The 18,779-nt window shown below is 42.2% G+C and overlaps 2 protein-coding genes across 2 annotated transcripts in view; one reads left to right on the top strand and one right to left on the bottom strand.

The window, feature by feature from the left end:
- Oca2 (OCA2 melanosomal transmembrane protein) overlaps nt 1-6,640 on the bottom strand; it is a 47,182-nt gene extending 40,542 nt beyond the window's left edge. The window contains exons 1-2 of the mRNA XM_070043382.1: nt 6,590-6,640; nt 6,001-6,154 (exon numbers count right to left, since the gene is read on the bottom strand). Coding sequence (XP_069899483.1) covers nt 6,001-6,105 — 105 coding nt within the window. The 5' untranslated portion in view covers nt 6,106-6,154; nt 6,590-6,640. The remainder of the gene's footprint in view (nt 1-6,000; nt 6,155-6,589) is intronic.
- A 6,652-nt stretch (nt 6,641-13,292) lies between these two features.
- LOC138841982 (uncharacterized) lies at nt 13,293-16,340 on the top strand. The gene is made up of 5 exons (XM_070043061.1): nt 13,293-13,470; nt 13,652-13,845; nt 14,650-14,697; nt 15,098-15,324; nt 15,616-16,340. The coding sequence occupies exons 1-5, from the start codon at nt 13,303-13,305 to the stop codon at nt 16,281-16,283; spliced, it is 1,305 nt and encodes a 434-aa protein (XP_069899162.1). The 5' UTR covers nt 13,293-13,302; the 3' UTR covers nt 16,284-16,340.
- Nucleotides 16,341-18,779: the final 2,439 nt, after the last annotated feature.

Here is an 18,779-nt window from a genome sequence, read left to right as displayed (position 1 = left end):
CTGAGTTCAAGCCCAAGACCAGGGGGAAAAAAAAGGATGTACTCCTGTTAGTTGGGACTCAGGCTTTGGAGTAGGACCTCCCCTGGGCCCACCAGCCTAATAACCCTGAGTTCTCCAACTCTCCAAGTGCCCCCTTGCTTCTTCCCAGAGTATTTTCCACAACACCAGCACAGGAAAGGAGGTCAAGAGGAAGAGCCGTCACTAGTCACAAAGACAATATGAGTAAAGGCACAGGAGACCCCAATACCATGCTAGAGATGGCAGGTGAGGGCGTGTTTCAGATGGCCGGAGGTCTGGCAGGAATGGTGCCTATGACTCCGAGGGAACAGGGAAACCCTGGAATGTCCAACTGCCTCAGCCACAGACTGGCTGGGAGGGTGAGGGATTCCTTTAGAAAAAGTAAACTGGTACAGTCAATTCACTTTTTTATCTTTATTTTTGGGGTACTGTTCCTGGGCCATTAACACAGGTACCCAGTGTTAATTTGGGTTAATCCAGAATCTACTAGTTCTGGCCTCTAACAGACAGAGTGACACAAATGGGACTTTGGGAAGTGATTTAGGTTTCCTGCCTAACAGATAGGCCCCTCTGATAGGTGGAATTTGTTCTCCGTGGTTTCAGAGTCCTCTAAATCCAGTTGCTAAATATCTTCTTTGTGTCAGCCTGATCCTAGTAAATGAAGACATACCTAAACTGATGGAGCTCCCAGAGCTCAGCGGCTGACATCTCTTCCCATTAAGTTTAGTGAACTCCTTGGTGGGGGTACATGTAGAATACTGCTGGTACAAAAAGACACACAATGCTCTGCATTTTGGCGGGCTTTGAACCCACTCCTGTAAAGTTCCTTAAAAAGCTGCTTTTGAAGGTGGACACTAATGGCTCACACTTGTAATCCTAGCTACTCGGGAAGCTGAGATCTGAGGATCGAAGTTCAAAACCAGCAGGAAAGTCTGTGAGACTCTTATCTTTGATTAACCACCAAAAAACTGGAAGTGGAAGGCTCAAGTGGTAGAGCACTAGCCTTGAGAAAAAAAAAAAAAGAAAAAGAAAAGCATCTAGGCCCTGAGTTCAAGCCCCAGACTGGTCACAAAATCATCATCGTCCTCCTCCTCCTCCTCATCATCATCTGCTTTTGCTGGGCCCACTTCTGATAGAGAGCAGGATAAAAATATCCCAGACCCCTCCTCCTCATATTGCATCTGTATTTTTTTGTTGTTTTTTTTTTTGGGGGGGGGTCAGGTCGTGGGGCCTGAACTCTGGGCCTGGGCTCTGTCCCTCAGCTCTTCAGCTCAAGGCTAGCGCTCCACCACTTGAGCCACAGAGCCACTTCCGGCTTTTTTCTTTTTGCTTATGTGGTGCTGAGGAATCGAACCCAGGGCCTCAGGCATGCAAGGCAAGCACTCTACCACTGAGCCACCTTCCCAGCCCCTGCATCTGTATTTTTTAACTGAGCCATTCTCTCAAGCAGTCAGTCACTCTGTAATCACCGTGGGCCAGGAAGGGTCACTAATAGGATCTCCTGACACACTGGAAACCGCCCCTCAGATTGGCAATGCCTTTTTCTTATCAATTTGTGGCAAAAGGCAAAACTTTCCCAAAGGAAGAAAATACCCAAAAGCTCAAGACAGACCACTCACCAGGCAACAGCGACTAGGCAACAAGGAAGCTGTCCTCAAGGGAAGGGAAGCTAATGATGTCTCCAGACACCTCTGGAGACAAACCTGTGACTGGCAAGGTTTAATCACTGTGCATATCTCTCTCCACATGCCTCTAGTTCTTTATCTATAAAACCTAAACTTACATACGTATCTGTTAAAAATGGCTGAAGATAAGCTAAAGTGCTATCCTCTTGTGGCATGCCTCTGCCATGTGATTTTTAAAAAGGAAATTTGATGTGGTATATATACACAATGGAATTCTATGCCTCCATCAGAAAGAATGACATTGCCCCATTTGTTAGGAAATGGAAAGGCTTGGAAAAAAATTATATTAAGTGAAGTAAGCCAAGCCCAAAGAAACATAGGTCCCATGGTTTTCCTTATTTGCAAGATCTAGTATATGTCTGAGTCAAGCAGAAAAAGTTAGATAAGGTGATGTTAGGGAAATGAACCCTAAAAAAAAAATAAAATTTAAAAAAATAAAAATAAAAAGGAAATTTGAGGGGATGGGTAAAGTTAAGAGAGATCAGGGAGAATGATGGAAAGGTGACAAATTAAACTCCTTTGTACAGCTACTTAAAGAAATTTTAAAAATATAAATTAAAAAAGGAAAACTCTCCCCTTCCCTCCCAATCCCCCCCCCCCTCCATCATGTGCATAGGGATGCATGGCTGGCCCTGACATGTGGAACTCCTGGAGTTTGAGCCTGGAATCTAAAAATCTCCAGTTTATTTCTGTCTGCAGAACTCTATTTTGTTGTTGTTGTTGTACCAGTACTGGAGCTTGAACTGAAGGCCTCTACCTCTCCCTTCACTTTTTCACTAAAGATCAGCACTCTACCACTTCTGGGTTTTGGCTGGTAAGTTGGAGATAGTCTCCCAGACTTTCCTGTCTATGCTGGCTTGGAATCATAATCCTCAGATCTCAGCCTCCTGTGTGGCAAGGATGACAGACGTGAGCCGCCAGTACCCTGCTAGAATTCCATATTTTATGAACTCTGGCTCCTGAGACAGAAACTAGAAACTTATTTCTGTCCCTTTAAGTGATTACTTTTATCCTTCAAGGTTTTTGTATTTGTTTTGTTTCTGATAGAGCCTCAAACCATAAGAAGCCAACCAAAATCTCTGAGTCACTCTAATTCAGTCCTCAGGTTAACCAGGAGTAAACTTTCCTCATATAGTCTCAATACAGTGCTAAATTTCTCCACCTAAATTTCTTCATATGTTCTGATGTTTAAACCATTATTTTTATTTTCCATTTTTTATTTGCATCACTCACAGGAGCAAAGGAATTTCCTTTTGAAATGTCCATCCATGTATGCACCCAAGATACCTTGACCCCTCCAATCATTCGCCCTCATCTCTTCCTCTCCTTCCCAAAGAAATTTCTAGCAAGTTTCACTGTTCCATTTTCACACATGTACATAAAGCATTTTGGCCATATTATATCTACTGCTCATGCTCAGAAATGTGTTCACCTCTACCTTGACAGCAGCATGTCTTTCCAATATGAATATGCCTGAGTTTCACTAATAAAATATCCTTGCCTTCTTTATTCAAGGAGACATGGCTTAGGGACTTATCCCCAGAGTTCTCCTTATTTGTACAAGTAATAAATCTTTCTATACTCTTTTATGTCCAGATTGTGCTCATTGGCTTGGCCCTCACCAAGGGATGAACCCATTGTGTTTAGTTATGGATTGAAATGCTGATACCATTATGTGGATTGCAAATACAATGAGCCCCACTAAAAGAGTAAGAATAAAGTCATTACCCGCTAAGGTTATCTGCTTGAAATTTTACAAAACCTATTTGCATGCTGCTTTTTAAAATGCAACTTAAAAAGGGATATTTTTTAAAGGACTGAAAATAAAGGATTGAAAAAGGCTTATATCAGGCAGAAGCTTAGAGATGGAAATTTTACATTATATAAAAGAAATCCAGTAGCTTGAAAGTTATATAGATAATGACTCTTCAGTGCCCAATGCCATCACAAAACGAAGAATAAAAAGCTGTGCTGAAATGCAGGAAACCCAATCCATAAAATATAGATTCTAGCCAGGCATTGGTGGCTCACACCTATAATCCTTGCTACTTAGGAGGCTAAGATCTGAGGACTGCAGTTCAAAGCCAGACTAGGCATACAAATCCATGAGACTCTTATCTCCAATTAACCAACAAAAAGCTGGAAATGGAAGTATGGCTCAAGTGGTTGAGTGCTAGCCTTGAGCAAAAAAAAGCTTAGGGAGAGCACTCAGGCCCAGGACCAGCACTCACACACATATGTATACATACAAAAAAATTGTGTGGGGGGAGGAGGGAATGAAAACATAAAGTGTGTTTTAGAATGTAATTTTAAAAAGGAAGAAAATGGAATATGTTTCGTCTCTGTGAAAACAATTCCTGAGGAAACAAAGTAGGAAAGACCCATTTTGTCTCATGAATTCTCCTTTAGGCCTGGTAGAAGAAAGCTCCACTCTTCCTTGTAGCCAGGAAACAAACACAAAAACGGAAGGGGCCAGGAACGAAACCGACCCTGCACAGGGACCTCGTAGCCCATTCATTCAGTATGAACTCATCACCAGATTTACACTGCCATTTTAAGGATTTGTTTTATTTCATTTGGTGGCACTTGGTTTGAACTCAGGGCCTTGTAATTCCTAGGCAGGCACTCTATTTGGATTTTTCTTTTATTTTGCCTCATCTGGTCTTAAATTTAAGTCTTCCTATATCAGCTTCTCTGTTAGCTGGGATTACAAGTATGAACTACCATGCCCAGCTCTGAATTAAAACCGCTGAAGTAGTGAATGGCCTCCAAATTCAATCACTTCTCAACAGCACCACCCGCTGGAGACCAGGCCTTCAATACGTGTTGGATCCATAGAATTGAGCAGTGTACATTTCCAACACTTCCAGTTTGGTCTGGAGACCTTGAAGTCTCTCCAAACTGAACACTCAGGGCTAGCAGGAAGAGAAGACAATATATTGTTACAAAAACCTAGGTCCTGTGGCCAGGCCATGTGGCCTCACCAGAGTTGAACACACTGCTTCCTCTAAACATATAAACAGCACACAAGCTGACCATGTTGATTAAGACAGAGTCACATAAGGGCAGTTCTACTGGGCTCCAACTCACTGACTCAAGTGTGCTTGTTTTGCTTACTCCTCTGGAACTCCTACCACTTGAGCCACACCTCCAGTCCTGCTTCTTTTGTGTGTGGGTCCTAGGGTTTGGCCTCTCACTCTTTTGTTCAAGGTTAGCACTACTATTTGAGGCATGGATCTGCTTCTGGCTTTGTGTAGTTAATTGGGAATAAGAGTTTCACAGATGTTCCAACATAGGCTGGCTTCAAACCACCATCCTCAGAATTCAGCCTCCTGGGTAGCTAGGATTACAGGTGTGAGTCACTGGTGTCCAGCCTCCAGCCCTACTATTTTCTGGTTATTTTGGAGATAGTCTTGTGGATTTTTGTACTAGAGCTATCCTTGAACCTCCATTTTCCAAATATCTCAGCCTCCAAAGTAGCTGGGATTACAGATGTAAACCATTAGCACCTACCTCTTTTTTTTATTGCTGTTATAAATGGTATTTATTTCACATTTTCATTTTCTATTATTTTGTAACTCCGTAGAGAAATACAACTGATTTTGAAGAGACTTTGTATATGCTGATGCTGGGGCTTGAATTCAGGGCTTTTACCACTTGAGCTATACCTCTACTTCTGGCTTTTTGCTGGTTAATTGGAAATAAGAAATAGCACAGGCTTTCTTGTACAAGCTGTCTTCAAACTGAGATCTTTAGAACTCAGCCTCCTGAATAGCTAGGGTTGCAGGCATGAGCCACCTGTGCCTGGTTAGAAGTGACTTTTATCACCATGATCTCCAGGAATGGATCTCATCAGTTCTAGGAAAAGCTTATGATGTGTACCCTCTAGGGTTGACTAGGGGTCAACATCCATATATGCATACACTTAAAAACTTGTCCAGGCTGATTATGTTGTTTCTTAATTAGCAGGAAATAAAGATGAAAGTGTTTGTCTCTTGTTGCATTATTTTTTTTCTTAAAAAATACTGTGTTTACTGGAAGGGACAACAGCTCTATCAGCTTGACCCCAAAACAGCCAATCAGCCAGGGCGTGCAGCCTACCCTGGCAGCAGACCCTGGGCTCCTGGCCACCATCGGGGTGCTCAGTGCTTCCTGCCCAGCTGCCTTGGGCTCTGCCCATGTTTTGTCCCCTCAGCCTCTGAGGGTGGTAAAGGAGCAGGCTTCACGCTCTGCTTCCTTAGGGAAGAAAAAGCATATTGAGGCTGGGCCCACAAACATCCAGGAGCATGTCACTCACCATGGTTGCAGTGAATGGGATGTTGTCAATCAAGGAAGATGCCAAGGCTGAGACCCACACTACCAGGACAATGGCGGCTGTGAGGCGCTCCTCCTCAGGGACCATCTGAAAAGAGCAGATAGAGTGCTTTGCACTGTGAAATCTCTGTCCAACCCTACAAGTGGAGAGATTCAGAAGGAACAAAAAGGTTGTTAGTTCTTCCTCTCACATATGACAAAACCGAGAAAGACATAGATGGGCAAATCTGGGCCAGGATCTAGGCTAGGCTTCTGAAATAACGGAGGGGAAGGCCCCCTCCTCATCCACATCTGGTGGCTACACACACACTGGCCCCACCAACCCGAGTATTCTCTTCACTGTCCAGACCACCTTCGTAGGTCTCATCTAAAGGCTAAGAGCAAAAAAGCAGGCCTCTGAAATGATCCGTTCTTTGGGAAAAGTTTCTCATCATCTCTAGGCTACCCAAGATAAAATAACCACCCTGCTGTGCTTTTTACATAATTAATGTGACCTATCCTCACCAGATTTTTTTTCATATAAAATCAAAGCACACTGGCTGAAGCACATTCTATGAGAGCATTTAATGTACCTTTATTAGTAAAGCAGTCTGTTCTCCAATGTATCCTATCAAGTGAAGATGTATCAGTGCCTAGAAGAAAGAACGCATGGTGAGAATGAGAATGAGAATACAAATAGATGGTTTTAAATATCCATCAAATGGCTGGGTAATGGTAGCTCATGCCTGTAATCCTAGCTACTCAGGAGGTTGAGATCTGAGGCTGACGGTTTGAAGCCAGCTTGGTCAGGAAAGTCTGTGATACTCCTATTTCCAATAAACTACTCAGAAAATGCCAGAAGTGGCATTGTGGCTCAAATGGTAGAATACTAGCCTTGAGCACAAAGAGGCTCAAGGACAGTGCCCAGGCCCTGACTGGCCCCAGAACTGGCACAAAAAAAAAAGGAAAAAAAAGGAAAGAGGTAGGAGCATAGGAGAGCAAAACAGAATTTTATCTCATCTCAAGAGAAAGAATCAGCTAGATGACCCATATATTCATGTGCCTGACTAAAATGTTAGGTGACCATGCTCAGTTTCTAAAAATAAACTTCTAAGATGGCTCTTTTCTCACTAGAATCAAAATCCATTTAGAATCATCTATAAGTTTAAAAATAACCCAATCATCTATTATTAATATGAAATGACTTGTCTAATTATTGAAGAAATAATGTTATTTTAAAGCAATAAAATTTATTTTGTTGTAAAGTGTTCGTTATTTGTGTATGTGTGCTCATGTGTTTAGTCTTAATTTTAGTGAAGGTGGTTGCTATATTTGTTATTTTCCTCTCAAAGGCAAGACGAATAAGCCATTAAGGTTTTGAACTTAAAAATGAATATACCTGTGGCCACTCTGTACCCTTTGTGTTTCATGGGCTTCTCATTAGCACCCCTTGCTATTAATCTTGACAGCACATGAATAATCTTTTACTCATTCACATCATATAATTTTTCAGTTGACTTGTATACTTCTCAAAGACAGTCAGTAACACAAAACTTATAGGACTTTTATGCCTCAAGCCCTGGGGTTTAAGAGTCACTTTATCAAAAAGCAATGTACATACAAGAAAATAATAGAAGCCAGGGAGAGCTTGGATGATTGTAGCAAAAACTGGGCTTGGAATTTGGCATGAGTTATTAACTATTAACATGAAATTATTACATGCAACCTATAAATTAGAGCCTTTAATCCTTGCCTATTATTACCACAATTATTACTTTCAAAGACAGAGCCTGGGCACAGAAAAATCTGTCCCACTGGCAGAGACACAAATCCAGACCCATGGGGGACCTCTTCAAAGGTCCTCTACATGGGGGGAAGGGTAAAAACACAAAGCATGAATATTCTTACATGCATCCCTTAGGAACAAGAAATCACCAAAGATTTCCAACAATGCCACATATAACATTATTCTCCCTTCCTTCTCAGTTGAAAATTCTGATTAAAAGATACCCTCTTTCTTGTGAAGATTCATAAATGTATGCATCTGAGAAATACTCTCTGCAGAACACCATGAGAATGACTATGAATAACTGTTTTACCTCAGTGCACAGTTTGATTAATAAACATACATGCTTTACAAATGTGTGGTCTTCCCATATGCCACAGTGCTTACTCTCATTCTTTCCTTTATTTGTTTGCTAAACATTTATTGAGTGCTTACTATGAATCTTCAGACAATCAGGAATTCAAGATTGGACAGCAATAAGTGATACATTTACTGATATCTTGGAGACTCACACACAAGACCAAGAAGCAGCTCATTAAGCCTTGTGTTCTGGTGCCTGACTGACAAGCGAGGTATTCACTCTCAATTTCTAAAAAACTAAACTTCACAATGGGTTGCTTCTTGATATTGGAATCTAAGGTCTATTTAGACAAAATAAATACATATGTTTGTATATATGCACATACATATGTGCACACATACTATAATATACACATATAAGATATATATGTGTATATATATAGTATATTTATATACTATAATATACACATATAAGATATTATGACATATAACATTAAGATATACATAATATATACTATTTCATTATTATAGCTAGCAAAAAACAGACCTCTTTCACTAGGGCCAGAGAAAGGCTTCCTGAGGATGGATTTTTGAGAATTAAGCTAGCATCCCAGCCACAAGCAACAAGAACAAATGCAGTCACCCAACAAGGCCACTATAGCTAGTTCCAGTGGGACAGGGAGCATGTGTCAGGAAGTAAGAAAAAGTAGAAGCTACGGACAATTCCTTTATAAATCATAGTTGAGTGTCTAAATTCTACCCCAAGTACAACAATATGCTGTTTTCAAAAACACCAAATGCTAGCGCCTTTGCAAAAGACACTAAGAACGTGAATGTGGCTTGCAGCAGTCCAGAGGGACATCTATTTTCAAAAGTCCTCCCCAAAAGACTGAAGTGACACTTGAGGGATAGTTTTTCAATATCACTAGCAAAAGAAGTAGCAGTACCCCAGACAGGAGCCTTAAACCACAAGCCTGCTGAGAAGCCAAAAAGTCTATTCAAGCCCAGGATAAACCCTGAGACAATTGAGAACTCTTGTTTTACTCTTAAGCTTTATCCAGAGGTACTGTGTTCAGAAACTGCTCAGCTGAATGGTGATTCCTTTGGACAACTACCTAAAGAAAATAAAAATATATTTAAAAACTAAATTTAAAAAGAAAAGTTTAAATATGGCTTTTTTGCAAAGTGTATGCTAACAGCTAAGATAATACAAATATTATCTATTACATATAAAGGACTGGAGAAATAGATACCAAGAAATTTTAATATCCTCCATCAGTGGATGGGAAGAGAAAATTAATGAAATTCAGGAGTATGTTAGATGTATGACACAGCAGTGACTCTTTTTAAAAAGATCCCATTGGAAAGATCAACATCATGAAAATGGCAATACTTCCCAAGACTATCTACAAATTCAATGCCATACCTATCAAAATTCCAACCTCATTCTTCAAGGAAATAGAAGAGGCAATCCAAAAATTCATAGGGAACAATAAAGGACCCCAAATAGCAAAAACGATCCTCAACAGAAAGAACACTGCAGGAGGAATATCAATACCAAATTTCAAACTCAACTACAAAGCCATAGTAATCAAAACAGCTTGGTACTGGCACAAGAAGAGACTTCAGGACCAATGAAATAGAAGTGAAAACCAAAAAATGAACCCACAGACCTATAGCCATCTCATCTTCGATAAGGGAGCTAAAACAATAGAATGGAAGAAAGACAGCCTCTTCAGTAAATGGTGCTGGCAAAATTGGTTAACAATTTGTAGAAAACTAAAGCTAGCTCCTTATATATCACCCTGCACCAGAAGCAACTCCAAATAGATCAAAGACCTTGGAGTCAAAGCAAACACTCTGAAAACATTACAGGATGGAATAGGAGAAACCCTAGGTCTTGTTGGCACAGGCCAAAATTTTCTTAATAGAGACCCAGAAACATAATAAATCAAAGAAAGGTTGGACAAATGGGATTGCATGAAATTGCAGAGCTGCATGGCAAAGAACATAGCTAGCAAGATCAATAGAAAGCCCATGGATTGGGAGAAGATCTTCACTAGCCATACAAGGGACTAGGGTCTCATATCTAAAATATACCTTGAACTCAAAAAATTAAATCCCCAACAACAAATCTTCAAAGAAACAACTGCCCAATAAACAAGTGAGCTAAAGACTTACAGAGAAACTTCTCTGAAGAGGAAAGAAGGATGGCCAATAGACACATGAAGAAATGCTCAACCTCAACCTCCCTAGCCATAAAAGAAATGCAAATCAAAACAACATTGAGATACCACCTCACCCAGTTAGAATGGCTAAAATCAAGAACTCTAATAATAACAGATGCTGGAGGGGATGTGGACAGAAGGGAACCTTACTGCATTATTGGTGGGAGTGTAAACTTCTTCAACCACTTTGGAAAGTAGTATGGAGGTTCCTCAAAAGACTCCACATAGAGCTCCACTATGACCCAGCAATCCCACTTTGGGACATTTACCCAAATGTTTACAAACAAGACCACACTAAAGCTACCAGCATGACTGTTTATTGCAGCATTATTTACCGTAGCTAAGATATGGAACCAACTCAGATGCCCCTCAGTAGATGAATGGATCAAGAAAATGTGGTATATATACACAATGGAATTCTATGCCTCCATCAGAAAGAATGACATTGCCCCATTTGTTAGGAAATGGAAAGGCTTGGAAAAAATTATATTAAGTGAAGTAAGCCAGGCCCAAAGAAACATAGGTCCCATGATTTCCCTTATTTGCAATATCTACTATACATCTGAGTCAAGCAGAAAAGGTCAGACAAGGTGATGTTAGGGAAATGAACCCTAAGATACGTATTCAAATGTTTTTTTTCTTTCATGAAATTGTTTCTAATACATTTATAAGATTATTTCTTTGTTGCTTTGTATGTCTCTCCCCCACAGTATAACTCCTACTTTCACTGTATTTGATGTTGGTATAATCTGTGGAAGGGAAGGGGAAAAACAAATCATTTAAATAGGGATACAGGTGGACCCATTGCAACAATGAGATGTACAAGTCGTTATGTCGAAAACAAACTTTATAACTTTGGTGAGGCGGGGCGGGGGGGAGAAGATGGGGGGTGGGGGGAAGATGGGAAGGGATAGGAAGGGGAAACAAAGGAGGAGGCTACAATGCTTGATAAGATATGTACTCATTATCTTGCTCATGTAACTGTAATCCCTCTGTACAGTATTTTCACAATAAAAAAAAAAAGATCCCGTTGAGTACTGGTGGCTCATACATGTGATCCTAGCTACCCAGAAGGCTGAGATCTGAGCACTGTGGTTCAAAGCCAACCTGGGCAGGAAAATCCATGAGCCTCTTATCTCTAATTAATCACCAAAAATGCCAGAAGTGGAGATGTAGCTCAAGGGGTAGTGTGCTAGCTCTGAGCAAAAGACCTCAGAGACAGTACCCAGGCTCTGAGTTTAAGACCCAGGACCAGAACTACGAACAACTTTTACTAGAAACAAATTAAAAGAACAAAAAAAAACTAACAATGGGAAATTTCAGAGAACTTCCAGTATAGATCTCTTTCTCCCCTTTCATCCATGCCAATCACAACTATCAACGTTGCAAAATATCAAGAGACCAAATGGGGCCAGGTGCCAGTGGCTCATGCCTGTAATCCTAGCTACTCAGGAGGCTGAGATCGGACTATTAGAGTTCAAAGTCAGCCCGGGCAGGAACATCCATGAGACTCTGATCTCCCAATAAACGACCAGAAAAAAGGAAATGGTACTGTGGCTCAAAGTTGTACAGCACTACCCTTGAGCTGAAGAGCTGAGGGACAGTACCCAGGCCCAGAGTTCAAGCCCCATGACCAACTAAAAAAACTAACAAACAAAGGCAGGGCAGGTAATGAGCTGATCACTTAGAGCTTAGGCTTGTGATCCTAATTTTTCAGGAAGCTTGGTTCTGAGTTTCAGAGGTTCTTACCCTCAGGGCACTAAGTTTTGAGAGGACACCTGGGCCCCTCCTGTAGTAGAAAAGACAGGTGCAGTGGGAGGACGACTTGTGCGCGTGCTCAGGTGGGAAATCCAGAAACTGAACTGCCATTGCCACAGTAGAGGAGAGATGAGGCTGAAGGGGAACAATGTCCATGCTGGGTAGAAAAGTTCCATGAGTCTCTCATCTCCAACTTATTACAAAAAGCTCAAAGAGGAGGTCTGTCTCAGCGGGTAGAGCACTAGCTTTGAGCAAAAGATGCTTAAGGATATGGCAAAGGCCCCGAGTTCACACACACACAAACACACAAACAAACACGCACACACACACACACACACACACACACACATTCACAGTCACTATTGTATCTTAAATACTTAACCAGAGATTGGAAAACAGATGAACATATTGTGAAATTCCTTCTTCCTGTTTGTGTTGAGGGAGGAGCATAGATCATGGGACACAGAAGCTAGGATTTCAGAGGCAAATAACTGTATAAACGAAGAGCTTGTAAAAAGCACAGGAGCAGTTTTCTATCCTTAAATACGAAATCCTTCAAAGCTATAGTAAAAAGAAATCCTAGTTATGATAATAAGACAATGCAGCATCTCTTCCTAACTCTGCTTGCCTCCATGAAATTTCATTCAAGTATAAAAAAATAGACTTCTCTCTTACAAAAATGGACACCTGTCACAATGTCTGATTATGTGTGTACTGTTTATTTTCCAATACTTCTTTGATTTTCCCATTTCTAAGTATTTGCATGAGCTCCAGATGACAGAACAGAGAGGCTTCAAGGACCAAGAGATAAGGCTACAGAAAGTTAACAATGACCTAGGATGTTGATGTCAAAATACGTGCAAGAAGGAGGTGGCAGGCAGAGAAGGCCCTGAGAAGCAAAATGATTTGTGCAGAAGGAGAGGACTAGTGACAAATAGGGCATGGATGTGACCTAGGACTGGCTCTTGGAAGCTGAGGCCATAGCAGCGCCTGGGCCTAGCAACTTAGGATTGGACAAACAAGATGTGCTTTGAACTACGTCTTACATGTACACATGGTGATATGGGGGAGGGGATTTTTCTTGTGTGAGGAAGCAGTAAAAGGTCATTGGGCCCTGAGAGGTAACCCTGCCTCCTTCACAATGGAATAGAACACGGAACCCTGATAGCAGGCAACTGTACCCGACAGTTGGCTCAAGCCAGCTCACTTGGCCTGCGACTCGCGAACGAGAAAGATGTTCTTGTGTTGTATTCGCAGAAAGCGAGACTCCGGTCTCAGGCAAGAGAGCTATGGGTGCCTCAGCCAAAGCTGCAGACACTGGATCAGTGGCAAGCCACGAAGCCAGCATCTCAGGGATTTTTCCTACAGGACATCAAGGAACACACGAGGCAACTCAGGCAAGGTATACTCATGAGAGAAAACCCACTTAACCCCAACCTGCCCACACTACAAGCTTCTTATGTGCTTTTGTCTACACTGAGAGAAGGCTTTCTGTATAGTTTTCAATCCATTCGATCCCAATTGTTCATTTTGAACTGTGTTCTCATTTCCATGGTTTTCTTTCATTCTTTTTACCACCTTAGTGTGACACTGAGTCAGCCCTGACCCTGAATGTGCCATCCAATATATGGAGCCCGGAGGCAGGCCTTCTGGACACGGTAGTGATGAACCTGGTCCCTGCCTACCAGAAAGGTGATCTCTTCTATGTTGGAGCCTTCCTCCACAATTACAGGCAGTGGGGGACAATGGAGCAAGTGCTGGATATTGTATTTAAAAAGTGAGTGTTTCCCTTTCCAATCCAGGGCTGCTCAGCCCCTCCTGGCTGAGTTGGGGAATACTTGACACCTCTCTGAACCTGTTGATTTTACGGGGGTCTTCTAATGGAGCTTGGCATGAGACAAAGAATTGCACACCCTGGCTAGTTTCTTGGTAGTGGCCTGCCCAGGACATTTCCCTCAGAAACTACTGGAGACGCAGAAATCAGGGCTCTGATTACAGGCATGTGCCTGTGTCACCCAACTTCTTCCCTCCCCTAGGTGAGGTTCTAGGAAATCACATTTCCCATTAGTAAATAAGATTTCAGTAGCATTAGGAAGCCTGTGAAGGAATGTAGACAGAAGAAAGGCTGGAGGAGGCGGTGGACTGGAGGCTGGATCACTTCTGAGCTGTCACGGAGGGATTATTTTGGCTGATTTATAACCCCTGAAGCATTTATGTTCTTGTGTGTGCCAGTCCTGCAACCTGAACTCAGGGCCTGATGCTGTCCCATTGGTGCTCAGGACTAGCACTGCACCAATCGAACTGCAGGGTCAATTCTGGCCTTTTGAGAATTCGTGTGTTTAGACCTTTACAGTAGAGTACTGTCTTCACACTGTGATTGTGAGATTTCATGCTCCTGATCAGCCAGGATTAGAAGCATGAGCCACGGGCACATTTACCTTGGACAGATGCATATCAGCCTGCTAGCAGAATTTTCGCTGAACTGTGTAGCCATGTCTCAATGATGTATCAGACTTCCTTCACATCTGGATGAGCCAGTCAAACAGAACCAGAGAGCTGACTTCCTCCTCTCCTCTCATAGGTACAGATTCCGGGGCCATAATTATGAGGAAGAACAAAAAATTAAGAGGTAAGTGGACTGTGGCACCAAGAAAAGCCACCTTCTTTCAAAGTGGACATTTTTGAGGCTTCTGATTCCAAGTGCAGTTGTCTCTTTTGCACACGAATTCGGATTTGAACAAAGGGGCAGAGAGGGGCTTGGGACTTGAATGGAAGGCAGAGAACACAGCTATGGTGTGTTTGTGGACTCTCTGTTGGAAAACAACCTTCTTGTTACCTATCATGATGAGGATTTTGGAGTATTGTCTTTCAGAATCTTCTAGAAGTGGGTTGTGAAGATCAACCTGCTCTCAGGATTCTCTCTTCCCAACATGCCAGTCTGCAAATAGGAGTCCTTGCAGAAAGGGGCTATGGAGGTTCAGGATGGGGAGGACGGGCTCTCACTCTTCTTGTCACCAATCTGCCCACAGCACCCTTTGTTCCATCTTCACTATGTGGATGGACTGCTACCCTGCTGATTTCCGTGAGCGTCAGAACCGAGACACCGTCAAAGAACTGACCCATTATGCCATGTTCCACATGCCCTCCTCGGACCTGGCCCTCCGCCTACACATTCTGCTTGGTGAACTGGAGGAGCCCATGAAGAAGGAGAACAAGAAAAAGAGGAAGAAGTCCCTGTGTAGTCACCTCAGAGCTTGTGAGTAGGGATGGGGCCCTGGCCTCTAGGGGGGGGGGTCCTAACTGGCTGAGAGCGCTTGCTCCCACCCAGGTTGGCACAATGTCCTTTTCTGATATTCTCTGCCAGGCAGTGTTTGTGCTATTTTTGAAAATACTCGGGCTTAGCCACTCATGGGAAAGACCCTACCTTCTCATCAGTGTTCAGTCCAAAGTAAACTGCAACTTCCTGCATTAGATCCTCATGGAAATTTATTTCCACGTTAACAGCCAGAGTCCACTCTCAAAATCCTTGACCTCTTTCTGTTCTCAGGTTTTGGTCGCCATAGAGCAGCTTCTCCTGACCTCCAGAGAAAGAAGCCATCGGTGATGTCAGGGGCGGTGATGGATGGAGATCTGGAGCCATCACTGGACTCCACAAAGCATGTGCATGTAGAGGGGTTAGATGCATTTGCAGTGAGGCCCAAAGAGGTGGTGATTCCTGTGGATATGCCACTGGGTCTGAACCCCACAGGGGACACAGATGCACCTGTAGGGACCCTAAAGGAAGTTGGCCCAGATCAGCCCCAAACCAGTCAGAGCAGCACACCTCCTGGTGGGCTGGATAGAGTATCACATGCGGGGTTAATGGAAAATGTCCCCAGCCTGTGTGCAGGGGAACCAATTGGTGAGGCCCAAATATTAGATGCACCTCAGGAAAGTGCATCTGTCCTCACAGAATATGTGGACAAATCTGTCCTGCTGCAGGAGAACCAATCTCCAACTGAGAAATTAGAATCTGCCCCTCCCTGTACTCCAGGAGAAAATCCTGTCTTCTGGGAGGAGGTAGAACCCTCTGAGGACTGGGAGGTGGAATTTGGGCCTGAAGGCCACTTCGAGGCCGACCTAGACTTAGAGCTCCCCTCCCCTCTCCTTGGGTATATCTATATTTTTCTTTTTGTTCTGATAGTTATCAATTGTTATTTGTATTTATTCTTCTAAGTTTATTAAAATGTCTACGTTTATGGTGTACAATTCATGAATCCTAAATACCGTGTTTTTTTCAACCTACAATCTGATACCCCAGACACATGCGTCTTGAGTGGGGGCAAAACACAGAGTGACCTGGAGCTGCCCAAGGGAACCCACTGGATATACAGGAAACTGTTCAATGCACAGGGAGTGCAAGGAACCCAGCCCATGCCTGCATGGGGTGATCGGGCCACTGCTAAAGCTCTAGGACAGAGCAAACCAGATGCCCTTGAAAGTTGTTCTGTCTATTGAGACAAAAGCCAGACTAAAAGTACTGCGTAGGGAACTTTGTTCCAACAGTGAGTTCACGTCTGTATGCACACGCATTGTGCTTTGTGCACATATATAAGAAACTTTCACCTCAAAATGACATAAAAAATCTACTTTGAGGAAAAAGTATTTGAACAAAAACATAGGAAATATATACACTGTAAAGTAAAAGCCATCATCTATAGAAGAAATAAGACTTAACCAGATGGACAAAGACATGGCAGGTGTCATGGCCCTTCTCAATAATTCTAGCTTCAAGAGTGCCCTATCATTCCTCAGGATGATGGTTCAAAGCAGCCCTTCTAGACAAATCTGAAAGACACTTACCCAATGAGCCAGCAAAAGTCAAGAACTCATGGCTCCAGTTGTGTGTTTAAGCACTGAAGAAAAAATAAGCTCAAGGCTCTGAGTTAAAATTCCACTACTAGCACAAAAGATGAAGACATCTAAGGCTTAAAATTTGGGCGATGATAGTTTGTTTGTTTTGGGTATTTTTGGTCAGTCGTGGGGCTTGAACTCTTGGCTTAGACGCTGTCCCTGTGTTCTGCAGCTCTACCACTGGAGGCATAGCGCCACTTCTGGTTTTCTAGTGGTGTATTGGAGGTAAGAGTCTCACAGACTTTCCTGCCTGGGCTGGCTGTGAACCGAGATCCTTAGACCTAAGCCTCCTGAGTAGCTTGAATTACAGGTGTGAGCCACTGCCACCCGGCACACAATGGTAGTTTGAAACCAAGGAAAAGACCAGACTAAAGCTACCAGCACAACTATGTTTATTGCAGCATTATTTACCATAGCTAAGATATGGAACCAACCCAGATGCCCCTCAGTAGATGAACGGATTAAGAAAATGTGGTATATATACACAATGGAATTCTATGCCTTCATCAGAAAGAATGACATTGTCCCATTTGTTAGGAAATGGAAAGACTTGGAAAAAATTATATTAAGTGAAGTAAGCCAGGTGCCAAGATACCTAGGTGCCATGGTTTCCCTTATTTGCAATAACTAGTATATGTCTGAGACATGAAGAAACAGATAAGTTGATATTAGGTGAAATGAACCCCAAGATAAGGACTGAAATGTTTTTCCTTTCTTGCTATTGTTTCTAACATATTTATAAGATAATTTTTTGTTGTTTTGTATGTCCCTCCCTCACGGTATAACCCCTGTTTTCACTGAATTTGATATTGGTATAATTTGTGGAGGGGGAAGGGAAAAAACAAATTGTTTAAATTGGGATATAAGTGGACCCAATGCAACAATGAGATGTCCAAGACATTATGTCGAAGAACGAACTTTACAACTCTGGCGCGGGGGTGGGGGGCTAGGAGAAGACGGGTTGGGGGGAAAGATGGGAAGGTATGGTAAGGGAAAACAAAGGAGGAGGCAACAATGCTTGATAAGAAATGTACTCATTGTTTTGATTTGCATTTCTGTGATGGCTAGAGAGGTTCAACATTTCTTCATGTGTCTATAGGCCATCCTTCCTTCGTCTTCAGAGAAGTTTCTCTTTAAGTCTTTAGCCCACATATTTATTGGGCAGTTGTTTCTTTGAAGATTTCTTATTGAGGAATTTAATTTTTTGAGTTCCAGGTATATTTTAGATATATTTTAGATCTTCCCCCAATCTGTGGGCTTTATTTTGATGTTGCTAGCTCTGTCCTTTGCCATACAGAAGCTCTGCGATTTCATGCAATCCCATTTGTCCAAACTTTCTTTGGTTTGTTGTGTTTCTGAGTCTCTATTAAGAAAATTTCAGCCTGTGACAAGGAGACCTAGGATTTCTCCTATTCTATCCTGTAATGTTTTCCGGTTGTCTGCTTTGACTCCGAGGTCTTTGATCCATTTGGAGCTGATTCTGGTGCAGGTGATATATAAGGATCTAGTTATAGTTTTCTACAAGTGATTAACCACTTTTGCCAGCACCATTTACTGAAGAGGCTGTCTTTCTTTCATTTGATTTTTTTAGCTCCCCTATGGAAGATTAGATGACTAACTGTCTATAGGTTCATTTCTGGGTTTTCAATTCTATTCCATTGGTCCTGAGGTCTGTTCTTGTGCCAGTACCAAGCTGTTTTGATTACTATGGCTTTGTAGTAGAGTTTGAAATTTGGTATTGATATTGCTCCAGCAGTGTTCTTTCTGGTAAGTATCGTTTTTGTTATTCGAACTTGTTTTGTGGAAAAACGAACTTTA

The sequence above is a fragment of the Dipodomys merriami genome, unplaced genomic scaffold (assembly GCF_024711535.1).
Source record: "Dipodomys merriami isolate MVZ:Mamm:240054 unplaced genomic scaffold, mDipMer1.0.p SCAF_33, whole genome shotgun sequence".
NCBI classification, from domain to species: domain Eukaryota; kingdom Metazoa; phylum Chordata; class Mammalia; order Rodentia; family Heteromyidae; genus Dipodomys; species Dipodomys merriami.
This window is presented reverse-complemented; position numbering and strand designations above follow the sequence as displayed.

Excerpts from the sequence above, each read along its gene's own strand:
- LOC138841982 (XM_070043061.1), top strand. The coding sequence starts at position 13,303 with ATGTTCTTGTGTTGTATTCGCAGAAAGCGAGACTCCGGTCTCAGGCAA. Across the intron at positions 13,846-14,649 it reads CTGGATATTGTATTTAAAAA|GTACAGATTCCGGGGCCATA; the intron begins GTGAGTGTTTCC and ends CTCCTCTCATAG. Across the intron at positions 15,325-15,615 it reads GTGTAGTCACCTCAGAGCTT|GTTTTGGTCGCCATAGAGCA; the intron begins GTGAGTAGGGAT and ends TTCTGTTCTCAG.